Genomic DNA, 15177 nt, shown 5'->3' with positions numbered 1-15177 from the left:
TTACAATTATGGTGTAATTATAATTGTAATTTTAAAAATCAGTTGCTTTCATAATCATAATGAAATTGTAATTGAGTTCATATAATTGACCTTGTAATTGTCATGTAAATTCTCTAAAAATTGGCAATTGTAATTTAATGCTAAATTTACATACACATGTAGTTAATTATTAAAATATGTTTCGTATCAATCTTTCCCACATTTTACAGTTAAAATAAATAAATAATAATAAATAATAATAAAAAAAAAATAATATATATATATATATATATATAAATCCAGGGGTATACTGACACACAAAAAAAAGGCTCAGAAGTCCACACTAAAAATATCAAAACCTATATTTTCCATTGATTAGGAAGCCTAACAAGGTAATCAATAGGTGGGAATTAAATTAGATGACAGATATTTGTTTTTAGTGTATTTTACAGCTGCTTTAGGACCCGTTATAATAATAGATGCTTAACTTTTATTAGGTTATTTATTAAAGGCTCAGTAATTGTGATTAATTGTAATTGAACTTTAGTAATATAGAACGTAATTGTAATTGACTTTCTGAGGATAACAAAAATTGTAATTTAACTGTAATTAGAAAAAAATGCTGGTCACTGTAATCGTAATTGAATTGTATTTGAACATGGGTAATTGAAAATGTAATTGTAACTAAAAAATGTAATTGATCCCAGCCCTGGTCTTGGTATTGGTGAACGATTGGTTCCTGCCCTAGTTTCAAAGTGATGTCACATCATTTCTAGATCTGGTCTTGGTTTTTGACCATTTCTGATCTAAGACTATTTTCACACTGCTTCTGTTTTGTCTTGGTTTTTACACTTGTTCTAGACTTGGTTCTGGTCTTTGTTTCCGACTAGGAACATATGGAAACACAAAGTATCTGTTTGTGAGCGCAGGATTTACCTACGCTGTCAATGTTTCAGAATATTCTTATATTTCAATATAAAATATTTAGTTTTTTATTTTGAAGGTCAAAGTTTGTACTACATGCAGTAAAACATGTTTGGACTCCATTGAGCTTAACTTGTGGTCTTTAAGCTTGCGTGTGTGCTTAGTTGTTAGTGTGAGAAGCCGTTTGTGTATATATGTTCTTACCGAGACCTACAGGCTCTACCATTGCTACTAAGCAGCTCCTTAAGACCTAATTTAAAAAAGCCATAATGTATCTTTGGCCTTTTTGTTAGCCAGCGACGGCTTCTTTTAACAACTTTAGAATTAAGTTCGCTTTCAAAATAAAATTGTGGGCATTCTTCAGTGAATCTGAACCATTTCTCCTTCCTTTTGCCTCTAAATGCTCTACACAAAGTCGGAAATGATGAGTGAGTGGAATGTACGCAAACTTTATCCCGAGTGTGATTGAAAAGGTTAAATGACGTTGATGATGATGTTCTCAATGCCAGTGTCCAAACTGAGAAGAAGCTCTTGTGCTTTAATGTGAAAATAATTTGGTCCCAAACTTACTAAGTACAAAGTTTTTCACGACGATTCGAGGCAGATTTTAGGAATTTTCAATTCTATTCAGTGACACTTTTTTAAATGCGCTAATCATGAACTGGTCCTCCTCTCGCAGCACTGATCATATAAAGTTCTGTCGACTCGATTGAAGTCAGACTTTAGTCATGTTCCTCCCTTGGTTTGAGGTTTGGTGTTTAACGAATGTGCTATAAGTCCTGAAGTGGTGAAGTGTGTCCTGTATGGGTCAGACGATGACTGAACTCCCTGGGATCAGCGCGTGGTCTCATAATGCAATGGCTGATAGTCGTATGTGGCAGACGTTCAGTCAAGGGTTTGTTTTCTTTTACAAATGTGCAAAATCTGAAAGCGCTGCTTGTACACAAAGACTTGTACGTAGGAAGAGGGTTAAACACCAGCCAATCAGCTCTCTGACCCCGCCCACAACAATCAGCCCATCAGTCAGTCACATGACCAGTCACCCAATGGGAAAGCATGGCTTGGGAGTGTAACAGGCACACTCTGAGTCTATTGCTACTGAAAACAGCCCTTCAGCGCCACGACACATGAAAAAGGCCTCGGCCGAGTCCCGACCCGTTTCACCTGCTCCTCCCGGTCCTCCTGTCAGCAGGAACAGAGTCTGCACGGTGCTGCTGTAGTCCTTCATTCCTCAGAGGAAAGCGTAAAGATCCTCCTCGGCTGACCATGACCAGAGAGGGCTGAGAGAGAGGTCCCAGATATCAAAGGCTGTACACTTTTATTTTGACACTTTGTCTGGTCGCGCTGCTTCCTTCCTTTCCACGGTAACACTGTCCTTAACTTCCCTCGCTCTGTAGAAAGCATCTACGGTTCACTCCCATGGTTTTCGGCAAACGTTATTGCTCAACGCGATTCGTGTTTTTATATTTTTCTGTGCAAAATCGACAAAAAGCCGCTGTCGACCTCGGCTCAACCGCCCCCAAAAACGTGCAAAATCAATACAAAAGAAGAAGAAAGGCCATCAACAAGGACGTCCACTAAACAACAGACCCATAAATAAATAAATAAATACGTGCTCGGAGTCGCTCCGAACTTGACATCATCAAGGAAAACCCAAAGCTGTAAAACCTCGCCGTGAGTAGAAACACGTCTAGAAAAGATGCATACGTGGACTTTAGTTTACCTGCTTTTCTTGAAATCGTCAGCATCAACACAAACGCGTAAAGTCAACCTTTCGGATTCGACGTGTTAGTCCAGCGAGGTCGTTTGGTGTCCTGGAAACACTCTCAGACGAGTCGGTATATTAGCGAGCCAGCAAAGGCAGTACTCAAGCTAGCTCTAATGCCAAAACACTTCAGGAGTGTCCTAAACACACGATTCAACAGCACTAACATTTTGTCATTATTGGATTATTGCAACAGTTTACTGGAAACTTTTTCAAAGGGATTTAATCAAACTAACTGTACATTTGTTCAAGTCATGGGAATTCTCACTGTATCTCCGACAGTGCAGATGTTTCCTCTGTATCCACAACTTTGTTCTTTTGGTCACTGAGCAGAGATCACGGTCTTCATCGAGGGTGTGTGAAAAGAACCCTGATAGAAAAGTCCAAATAGAGAAAAGAAGTCACGGACGTGTTTAAAGAGCAAGAAGCAACATGAACGTCAAAGACAGATAATGGAATGAGACTTAGTGTCATCGTATTTAAAGACAAAAACAAAGACTAGTTAAGTCCCACAAGTACGTTCCCTTCTTCTGTAACACGGGTCTAAACTGGTCTAAACTGGATCAATGGACAATATATCAAACGTACTGGACCTTACCAAACCTTTAACAAACAAAACAACCCATTTAGATGTTGGAATAACTGGCCAAAAACAAGTCCACAAAGCCTGAAAGCAGTTCGGAGAGGAGTCGGGAAAGGGAAGTAGAAATAAAAGCACAGAAATAAAAGTCCCAGTGTGTAAAAATCCTAATCTGGACTAGAACCATCTGAAAGCTCCTGAGAGACATTTTAACTTTGTTTAGAGTGTGAAACATGTTAGTAGATAAACTGAATACATGAAATAAAACTCAGGTAACGAGTCAGAGAAAGTGTGTCGGGGAAAAAAAGTCTCTTAACACTAACAGAACAGGAGTCTCAAAACATAAAAAAAAAAAGTGGTAAACAAAAAAGTCTGTAAACCATGTCGGCACAAACTGGACTTAGTAAAACCTAATCTAATCTTTCATTTTTAGTCTGTGTTCAGAGGACCAGAGTTTTCCCAGGACACCAACGGAATCCGGATGCTGAGCTGATTGTCGCACTCTTGTCGGCGCTCGGCCGACTTCATGCATCTGGGACTAAAACGATAAGTGAGTCACAGACGGTGATTCTGGGAAAGTACTGCTTCTTACAGGTTTGATTGTTGGCCATTAACCTCCACTTTAATTCCTAGAAGACCAAACGCTGGCTAATAAGGTGACAGGAAGTACACACGCCTTCAGAGGTCAGGACGCAATAGAAAATCTCTTGTGCACTCGTGTAAGTTTTTGGTGTTTTTTTTTGCGAAAAAGCTCATAAAGACATCAGTCCTTTGTCCTCCTCTCCGGCATGCAATTGCCCCCTGGTGGAGGGAATTGGGACGGCCCGTGTAAACTCAAAAAGGCAAAAAACTGCCCAAAAAAAAACTAAACAAGGGACAAAAGCCACACCCTTTCATGCCTTTTCATCCTCTGCTCTAGAACAATCTCTATCTTGCGGTTCAGGAACCTTCTTGTGGTCTACAGATCGCTAACTTACTCTAAAAAATATAAAAAATAGGAATAATTGCACCGCTAGTAAAAGACACAATGTTATACGATAACTAATAAAATGTTTTGTGTTTTTATGTTGTCCTCTCTTGTCCTCATAGATTACTGATCAACTTTAGGGAAGGCACGAACCCGCCCCACGCCAGGTAATAAAGCAAATATCCACGATATAGTCTCCTGCAGTGGAGGTCAAAGGTCAGCACTTGCTTTGAACTTCTGGCTAAAGGAGGAGCTTTTCCTGGACAGCGACAGGACCTCCCACAGAAGCTCCAAAAGTCTCTGACTTCTGGAACCTCCGTCAGAACCGTTAAAGGTAGTAGATATCATTAGTTTGTTCTCTCTGGCGTTGTGTCGGTACATTCAGTAACAAATAGTTTGAAGATCAACACAATAATCTTCATTTCGTTGGATTATTTTGTTGCAATTCCTTACGGTACCGGTTCTCCATCATTAGGTTCTTGCGAAGCTGGCGACTGTTTGTTCGTCTCACCATCAGCGTGGACAGTTTCTGGCTTGGCATTGTGCGGATGAAAGATTTCCGACGCAGCGCGCGTCACGCTGTCGTAGGACGGCGGCGATGAAGTGGATGAGATCGTCTCCATTGCCAAAACGCAGGTGACGTAGTTCTCCCTCATCATGTCGGCAAATTAGACCTTCTTTCTCTGGAGCGTCTTCGCCGAATATTTTGTCTTCGCCACCTTCGTCAATGCCACTGTTCCTGAGATGCGGCGTGGTGATTTGGCGGTAAATGTAGGAGGCGGCCTTCATCTGCCTCCTCAGTAAGTGTCTGCGGAAACACCTCTGGATGACGGTGGCGGACACTTCCTCCTGTTTGCGCCTCAGCGTAGTGGTGATGGGCTCATAGGAGATCTTAGATGGGTTGGCCATCATGAACTTCTCCTCCATCTGCTGCTTGAGCGCATCCATTTCTCCCGACTCACCCAGGACGCGTTTGGTGAAGGCGAACAGGATGTCCAAACAGTGGATTTGTCCCCGCTGACCATAGGCAGGTCCATGGAAATCAGTTTGATCTTGTTGGGCTTGGAGATGCGTAGCGGGTCAAGCAGGGAGTCGGCAAAGTCAGACAGCTTTGCATACTCGATGAACTGTGTGGCCTCGGGGTCAAACTTCTCCCAAACCTCGTAGAACATCTCAAAGTCGTCCTCGCTCAGTGGCTCTGTGCTTTCCTCAGTCGCCACGCTAAAGTTCTCCAAGATGATGGCGATGTACATGTTGACCACGATGAGGAAAGAGATGATGATGTAGGTGACGAAGAAGGTATGCCCACTGATGGGTTCCCCACAATTGCCCTTGACGGTGGTGCCGGTGTGCGGAATGTTGGCGTTGCACTCCTCCGGGGAGTTGTTGAGGATGGGGCTGAGCAGGCTGTCCCAGCCGGCCGACGTGGTGATCTGGAAAAGGCAGATTCATGCTATTCCCAAAAGTCTCGAAGTTGAACATGTCGTCGATGCCCGCCTGCCGTTTCACGTAGGCAAAGTTGGCCATGCCAAAGATGGCGTAGATGAACATGACGAGAAAGAGAAGCAGCCCGATGTTGAAGAGAGCCGGGAGCGACATCATGAGGGCGAACAGTAACGTCCGGATTCCCTTCGCGCCTCGGATGAGACGTAGAATTCTTCCGATACGGGCCAGGCGGATAACTCGGAATAGTGTTGGCGACACAAAGTACTTCTCGATGATGTCGGCGAGGACAATCCCTGAAAAGAGAAAAAGAGAAAACAACTAACACTCACTTGCTTAAAGGAATCAAAAATTAAGATAAAACACACTTTTGCAAAAAAGTGAAGTGTTATCATGTAACGGTAATCCGCATTTCCGTGTTTAACCTAAGCACGTAAAGGTAATACACAATCCTGTAATGTATTTACGTGAACATGTTAATGTAAATTTAGGCTTGTATAAGAGTTTTACAGTACTTTAAAATTTAACGAAGTTCATCTTACTAATGACAAAATGATCCGTATTATTTTATTTTGTCTTTTTCGACACTTCAGGTAAAGAAGATTATATTAAGGTTATAATGCTTAGAATTAAGATTGGTTGGTCGAGCCAAGACGTTGGAGTCTGATGCTGTAACTCTCTGACACACACACACACACACACACACACACACACATAAACACACGCTGTACAGAGTTATGGGAGATGGAGGCGATGAGCTTGGGGGAGTGAAGAAGGAATCACATCACATTGTATATCAACTCAACGTCTGTGTCAAACACGTTGGGTCGCACACACACACACACGCACGTACGCACGCACGCACGCACGCACACACGCACGGTGTAACGGGTCAATCATGTTTGATTTGTCTTCCAGGACTGCCCTCTGGCAGCTCTGATTGCCGCTGTTACCTTCACCTCCCCCAGACGGCCTCGTCTGAGCCTGACGCACTTAATTACACACACACACACACACACACACGCACATACACACACACACACGAGCTGTTGACAAAATTACCTGCTTTGGGTTGATGTTTGCTTGTGTGTGTGTGTGTGTGTGTGTGTGTGTGTGTGTGTGTCACAGGACCTTGGTGCAGGTAAACATAAAAGCTGCTAATGTGATCTGTGTGTCGACAGATAACGCACACGGTCACACACACACACACACACACCAAAGCAGGTAATTTTGTCAGCTCGTGCACAAACACATCTAAATCAAGGTCAGAATGGGTGTGAAACTGGTCTGTAACCAATACCAGAAAATTCTTAAACAGTCCAGAAAAGACTGAAACAATAATATAATAATAATCTGATTCAAGGCACTACGTGGCAGCTACAGCTGTACGGTCCCCAAGCGAGTGTGTTTCTCACCGACGATGGACAGGATGACGACCACAAAGTCGAAGATGTTCCAGCCGACGGTGAAGAAGTAGCATCGCAGCCCCATGATCTTATGAGGCACTCAGCGGTGAAGACCACAATGAAGGCGATGTTGACGTTAAGCAGGATCTCTCTCGTTCTGCGGCGACTGCTCGTCCGTCTCCACCATCATGGTGATCATGTTGAGCAGGATTAGAACCATGATGACGATGTCGAACGCCTGCTTCCCCACCAGGTCGAAGAAGAAGCCCTGCAGCGAGTTCTGCACGCACAGAAGAGCATGTTAAAAACTATGGTAAACATCAGAAAAAAAACTACGTTAAACTACAAAAATAATACGTTGAACTATAGTTAGAACAAAAATATTACATTGAACATCAGTTAGAAGAAAAACTGTTAAACATCAGTTAAAACAAAAACTACGTTAAATTGTTAGTTATAACAAAAACCACATTAAACATCAGTTATTAGCGCGTAAAGGTGACATTAGCTAACAAAACACTTAAGCTAGCACGTAATGATAATAGGAACACACTTAATGTAAATGAGCACGTAAAGGTGGTACAAGTTAAAGTAATGCTGTCAGCGTATAAAAGTGATATGCTCAAAAGTTTGTGTCACACATATACAGTCACTGTACAACTGTATAAAATTGGAATGCAATCGCGTAAAGCAAATGATAATACACACATGCTAATGCTATTACGATCTCACATCAAACTTCAGCATAATTTTCGAGGGTACAGTATATGTGTGTGTATATATAAACACAGTGTATGGAGATGTATATAAAAATGTTGGCATGTCTACCAGAGGTCGTGGAATGGGTTTCTGGGGTTTCTTGGAGCCAAGCTTCTTCATGGCGTTGTAGTATTTTTTCTGCTCCTCCGTCATAAAGATGTCCTGCCCTCCTAAGTAAACAAACAAAAAACAAACAGTGTTATTCACCCAGAGGCCAGCGGGAGGCGCTGTGAGCGTGAGTGAGACTCATCTTTCTCTTCTGCTGGTTGAAGTTGTCGATAATGACTCCGATGAAGAGGTTGAGGGTGAAGAAGGAGCCAAAGATGATGAAGATGACAAAGTACAGATACATGTAGAGGTTGATCTCTTTGATGGGCTGCTCCTCAACCTCAAATGGAAACAAAGAAGAAGAACACAGGTATTATAGTATTTTTGTATTCAATACTGATTATATATTATAAATAAATATTCCTTCATCTCTGGATGATTCAGTTCATCAGAATAATCTACACTTACAGCTCTGGAGTCCACGGCTGCGTACATGATCTCCATCCAACCTTTGAACGTAGCCTGAAACACAAAAACAGTTTTTTATTAAACTAGTCAATACTCAACAGCAGCCTGCCTCTGCTCTTTGTCTCTGAGCTTTCTCAGTAGAGGTTAATTACAATAAACATGTAGCCCATGTAGCATAAAGCAAGTAGCATGTAGTAGTTAGCATATAGCACTTAGAAATGAGCATATAGCACATAGTAAATAGCATGTAGCACCTTATATATAGGCAAAGGCAAGGGAAATTTATTTGTATAGCAGCATTTCATACTCAAGGCAACTCATGTGCTTTACATGATAAAACATTCAATTGGTTTAAAATCAAAAAGAACATTTAAAATCATCAGTAAAATCAATTAAAATCATCAGTAAAATCAATTAAAATCATCAGTAAAATCAATTAAAATCATCAGTAAAATCATCATGACATCATCAACATGACCATAAATCTCTCTCTCAATCATATACAGTAGATAAAAAAGTTCCTTTAACTTTGATTTAAAAATGTTCACATGTGATGCTGACTTCAGCTCTGCTGCAGTTTGTTTCCACTTCTTTGCAGCATAACAACTAACACAGCATCACCATGGTTACTGTGGGCTCTGGGCTCCACTATCTGACCTGTGTCCATAGATCTCAGAGACCTGCTGGGTTCATACCTGACTAACATCTCACTGATGTATTCTGGACCAAACCCATTCACACATTTATAACCAGCAGCAGAACTTTACAGTCTCCTCTGAGGCTGACTGGGAGCCAGTGTAAAGACTTGAAAACTGGACTAATGTGTTCTGACCTCTTTGTTCTGGTTCAGACCTGAGCTGCAGCGTTCTGAACCAGCTGTAGATGTTTGATGAAGACCATTACAATAGTCCAGTCTGCTGGAGATAAAAGCATGGACCAGTTTCTCCTGATCTTTCTGAGTCATTAAACCTTTCACTCTGGAGATGTTCTTTAGGTGGTAGAAGATGTTTTTGTGATAGATTTGATCTGATGCTGAATGTCAGATCTGAGTCATCAGAACACCAAGGTTTTTGACTTGGTCTTTATCTTCTAAAGATCCAGACTCAGATAATTGCTGACAGCAGTCCTCTTTTCCTTGTTACCAAAGACAATCACCTCCGTCTTGTCATGGTTTAGTTGAAGGAAGTTTTCACTCATCCATCAGTTTACTTTTTCTAAACAGTCACACAACACCTCAATGGGACCATAGTCATCTGGGTTCAGTGATAGATATAGTTGTGTGTCATCTGCGTAGCTCTGATAATCAACCTTACAGTTGTGTAAAATTGTCCTAAAGGAAGCATGTAAAGGTTAAACAGAAGAGGTATAAGAACAGATCCCTGAGGAACCCCACAGGACATTGGTAATCTGTCAGATTCAAAGTTTACAATGTTTACAAAATAGCTTCGCTCCTCCAAGTAGAACTTAAACCATTGCATTACTTTTCCATTTAGTCCAACCCATGTTTACAATCTGTGCAACAAAATTGTATGATCTACAGTGTCAAATGCAGACTTAGATCAATAGAATGAGAACAGATACTTTTCCTGAATCAGTGTTCAACCTTATGTCATCGATCACTTTGATCAGATCAGTTTCTGTGCTGTGATGAGAACCAAAACCTGACTGAAATTTATCAAATATTTTGTTGAATGTTAAGAATTGACTCAGTTGGTTGAAGACCACCTTCTCAATGATCTTGGCCATGAATGGAAGGTTCTGATTGGTCTATAGTTAGCCAGTATAGAGGCATCCAGTGTTCTCTTTTTAACAGAGGTTTCACAGCAGCTACTTTCAGGGATTTTGGTACGGTGCCTGATTGGAATGATCAGTTAATTATCTGACACTAATCAGTGATAAATGACTTTACAACAGTTTTAAAGAAGTTTGAGGGTATTGTGTCAAGGCAGCACGATGATGGATTCAGCTGCTGAACAGTTTCCTCTATTGTTTTTGGGGTTCACTGTAATCAACTCTAACATTGTAATTGACTCCTCCCTCAGTGGTTGAAGCTGTTCAAGCTTTTTGCTATTTTGCTGGTTTGTTCTGATGTTTGACCTTATTGATTGTATTTTTTTCATTGAAATATACAGAAAATTCATTGCATTTTCCAGCTGACAGTAATTCAGGGGCTATCTGATCTGGGGGGGTTGTGAGCTTTTCAATTACAGAAAACAACGTGGGAGAGTTGTTGACATTTTTGGCAATAATTTCAGAAAAGTATTGCTGCCTTGCTTTGAACAAGCCATCATTGAATTTTCGCAGACTTATTTTGTACAGTTCTAGATGAATTTGGAGTTTTGTTGATCTCCATTTACGCTCAGCTCTTCTACAGTCAGATATAGCATGTAGTAGTTAGCATGTAGCACTTAGTAATTAGCATATAGCACATAGTAAATAGCATGTAGCACCTTATATATAGCATGTAGTAGTTAGCATGTAGCACCACTAATATTTGCCCTATTGGAGAAATTCCACCAGTTTCTGAAAGCTAAGGAGTTGCTTTACTAACCCACGACGAAATCATTAAAAGATGGCGCTTTGTTTTGATGAAATCGTTACGCGAGGAAAATAGAAAGAGGAGCAAAGACCAAGAGAGAGAGATTAAAAGAGACCAAATAATTAAATTCAATTCAACTTTATTTATATAGCGCAAATACAATAAAGTCATCTCAGAGCGCTGAACAAAATATAGTCTATAGTAAAAAAGAAGAAATAACCCAACAAGATCCACATGAACAGTGGATTTAATTGAAAAGGTTATTTATTGAAGTGTATATTTAATGATTATTTAATGTTCTGTAAGTCTTGAATCTTTTGTTACATGTTTTATTTCTAGGAGATGTTTCTCATATTGTTTCAATGATTAAAAGATTTCATACGAAATTATTAAAATGCATAATAAAGGTGATTTAACTTGAGTCACCACTGATAACAGATTTTTTTTTAAACTCTGTTATAAAGAGAGAAATTATTTTTTTAGCTTATGGACAATTACAACTGATTAATTTATCTATTATATTCTATTTTGCCGTTACAAGGTAGATTCATGAAAACGTTAAGTACTTTTTGAGAATGTTCTTTTTTTGGAAATCAAAATATAGTCACCCTAAGTTAGCATGTAGCACTTATGTAGCTTAAATGTTACCAAACAAATGCTATGAAAAGCAGGCTGTGACAGAGGACAGGAACAGATCTATTCTTTATACATCTGTGAGGACAACTAAACAGCTAGCATGAATGATGAAGAGATGCTGCAGCTAACGCTAATGCTAATCTTGTTTCCATGCTTCCCTCCCCTCTCAGCGCTCTGCTGATAATTAACAACCTGTTTACGACTAAGTGAATCAAAGCGAAGATGATGAGAGGAAATGGAGACGAACGGAACGAGGAGAGAGAGTGGAAAAAGTCTGACATGAGAGCGACGCAGAAAAAAGGCGTGGGAGAAAATGACAGTCAGACAAAAGAGAGAAGGAACACAGGAGAGCCCCTCCCCCTCCTGTCACACAACAACAAGTACACAATCAACCCGACTGTGTTCCAAAGTCACGTCAAACACAAACTCTGACGTAATATGAAGTGATATGACGGACTTCACCTTCTGAAATGTAAATATCTCTCTGACACAGACTAAACCCTCACCCATGTTTAAGAAAAATATCACACATTTACACCATATTTTCCACTGTAAAACAGGAGAGCTAATGTTAGCTTTAGCATGTGTAGCTAACAGCTGCACATCAAATCTCAAGTGACCTCAGCGTGTGTGTTTGTTTCCGTGCATTTCTGCTATGTATAAATATTAAATTATTGGCAATATTTATGTAGGATACGTTTTAAATCTTTGGCCTCCAGATCAATAGGGGGCACTGGTTCATCAGTAAACTGGTTTCATATCAAACCACTCGACCAGTGGTTCTCAAACTTTTTTGGCTTAAGTATCGTATTTATGATTCCTAGTTCCCCCCTTTGTACGACTACAACATTTAGTATAAAAAACAATTTAAAAACATCTATAGATCATAATGATGAATGAATGAGTGATAACACATTTTAAAGAGTGGGTTTCACAACCTTTTTTAGATCAAGATTTCTGGCGAACCCAAAAACCTTTTTTTTTACTGTTTTAATACAACTATTTTAAAAATGAATTTAAAATGAATAATTAAAACATTTCTTTTTTCAGAAATTTCTGGTGAAACCCAAGGTTTCAAACCCTGATTTAGTTTCCCCTGAATATATTTATTTCTACACTTTTTAACATTTCTGGTCATGTCAACACCTGGGGCGGGACCAAGACAGATTCTTTATTTGTTCATTTTCATCTCTCTCTCTCTCTCTCTCTCTCTCTCTCGTACCCTCTGTGGTGCCATTGCGTACCCCTAGGGGTACAACGTACCCCTAATTGAGAAACTCTGCTCTAGCAAATAATTCAGCACCATCGCAGCAAATTAAACTCTTTCTTCCACCTCGTCTCTTATTTTACAAACGCAATGACTGTTGTTCTCGTTGCCATGGTTACCAAACAGACCAATCCAAAGGCTCTATGACTCACCACCTGCAGCAGGGCCAGGTATCCGGCGCCGACATTGTCAAAGTTTGACTTTGACCTTGCTCCAGTAGTACAGCGTTGTGTTGTTGTTCGCCTCACACTCGCTGCGGTTGTTGACCTTGGCCCGCCTCGTGCACGTAGCCCGTGCGGTTCACGCAGCGACCAAACTTTCCGGCGAACAGGTTGACGCCCATGATGCTGAAGATGAGCCAGAAAATTAGACACACCAGTAGCACGTTCATGATGGACGGGATGGCTCCGATCAGCGCGTTCACCACCACCTACGAACAGGAGAACACTTCTGTGTTCATACAAACATTATCAGAGAGCCCTTCAAATAAAAGTGTTTGTTCTTACCCTCATGCCTTCGAACCTGGACAGTGCACGGAGCGGCCGCAGAGCTCGCAGCGTTCGCAGAGATTTGATGGCTGCGAAGTCAGAATAACCCAACTGTTTTGCAACTAAACTGACCAGGGACACCTGCAGGGGACAGACAGGACAGACAGGACAGACAGGACAGACAGGACAGACAGGAAGGATACAAATTAAATCACTCCAACCTGCAGAACAGAAACATTTCTTTTTTTTTACTCCTACAGATACTGCAAAACAAAATAAAAGCATTGATGCAACAAAAACACAACTTTTTTCAAAACAATGAATGACTGTAAATCTCACACTTAGAGAAACAAATAGGTTGGAATTACACAAAAATCTTTACTTTTATTTTAAAACCAAACCAAATAATGTGTGTGTGTGAGTATTAATGTGTGTGTGTGTGTGTGTGTGTGTGTGTGTGTTAATGTGTGTGAGTATTAATGTGTGTGTTAATGTGTGTGAGTATCAATGTGTGGTGTGTTGGATTAATGTGTGTGTGAGTATTAATGTGTGTGTGTTAATGTGTGTTAATGTGTGGTTAATGTGTGTTTGTGTGTGTTAATGTGGGTGTGTTTCCCTGAGGCTGTTCTGCTGTACACACAGATTTACAGTCTTAATGTGTGTGTGTTAATGTGTGTGTGTGTGTGTATTAATGTGTGTGTGTTAATGTGTGTTAATGTGCGTGTGTGTGTTAATGTGTGTGTGTATGTGTGTGTGTTAATGTGTATGTGTGTGTATTAATGTGTGTGTGTGTTAATGTGTCTGTGTTAATGTGTGTTAATGTGCGTGTGTGTATTAATGTGTGTGTGTATTAATGTGTGTGTGTGTGTTAATGTGTGTTAATGTGCGTGTGTGTGTGTTAATGTGTGTGTGTGTGTTAATGTGTGTTAATGTGTATTAATGTGTGTGTGTATTAATGTGTGTGTTAATGTGTGTTAACATGTATGTGTGTGTATTAATGTGTGTGTGTGTATATTAATGTGTGTGTGTTAATGTGTGTGTTAATGTGTGTGTGTTAATGTGTGTGTGTATTAATGTGTGTTAATGTGTGTGTGTGGATTAATGTGTGTTAATGTGTGTGTGTGTGTGTGTGTGTGTGTGTTAATGTGTGTGTGTGTGTTAATGTGTGTTAGTGTGTGTGTGTGTGTGTGTTTCTGTGTGTGTGTGTGTGTGTGTGTGTGTGTTTGTGTGTGTGTGTGTGTGTGTCTTCTGTGTCTTCCTGTGTCTTCTGTGTTCCTGTGTGTGTGTTGTCCGCGGCTGTTCTGTTGTCCCCCCGCTTTACCTCTCCCCTCTGCGTTCTTTCCTTTTTCCCCCCCGTTCCGCCTCCCATTGGGCATTACTTTCTCTGCCTAATTTTCCCCGTGTTCTTTTCGCCTCCAGCTGCACCCGCTGGCGGTTTTTTACCCGTCCCTTGTCCTGTGCTGGACTCAGCATCCGTCACTAAAGGTAGTTTTATGGGCTGTCGCCATGGACCCCTCACATCCACTGATGAAGTCCAGCCAGCACCAGTAGTTGGTGAAGTACTTCTTGAATCCGTAGGCGAGCCACTTGAGCAACATCTCCAGGATGAAGACGTAGGTGAAGATCTTATCAGCAAACTCTAGAATCACCTTCACCACACGGCGCTGCTCTACGTAGATGTCCTCAAACGCCTGTACGGGTGAAAGTAATGATTACAAGTACTCACAGTACTGTAACTGAGCTGCTTTTATGGGTACTAGTCATTTCATTTGTACTTAAGTAGGTTTTAAAAGAAGTAAAGTCATTTGTTACATTTCTACACTCAACTGTTAATGAGCAAATGATTATTTTGTTTTAAAACGATCTGTTGACATTGTGAAACAAGAAAAGATGAAATGACCAGAAAAC

At 40.6% G+C, this 15177-nt stretch overlaps 1 protein-coding gene across 1 annotated transcript; it reads right to left on the bottom strand.

The window, feature by feature from the left end:
- Window positions 1–752: 752 nt before the first annotated feature.
- Window positions 753–14960, bottom strand: LOC114459093 (sodium channel protein type 5 subunit alpha-like; the record flags this gene model as incomplete). Its single annotated transcript, XM_028441449.1, is given in 16 exon segments — window positions 753–4880; window positions 4882–5225; window positions 5228–5663; window positions 5665–5954; window positions 7074–7157; window positions 7160–7214; window positions 7216–7344; window positions 7893–7997; window positions 8074–8211; window positions 8340–8393; window positions 12934–12978; window positions 12980–13055; window positions 13057–13211; window positions 13288–13410; window positions 13528–13532; window positions 14789–14960. Coding segments are annotated over 16 exon segments (2427 nt in total), but the record flags the coding sequence as incomplete, so codon positions are not given.
- Between the last annotated feature and the right edge of the window lie 217 nt (window positions 14961–15177).

Source organism: Gouania willdenowi, unplaced genomic scaffold (genome assembly GCF_900634775.1).
Source record: "Gouania willdenowi unplaced genomic scaffold, fGouWil2.1 scaffold_25_arrow_ctg1, whole genome shotgun sequence".
NCBI lineage: Eukaryota > Metazoa > Chordata > Actinopteri > Blenniiformes > Gobiesocidae > Gouania > Gouania willdenowi.
The sequence above is the reverse complement of the archived record's forward strand: the minus strand, read 5'-3'. Positions and strand labels throughout refer to the sequence as shown.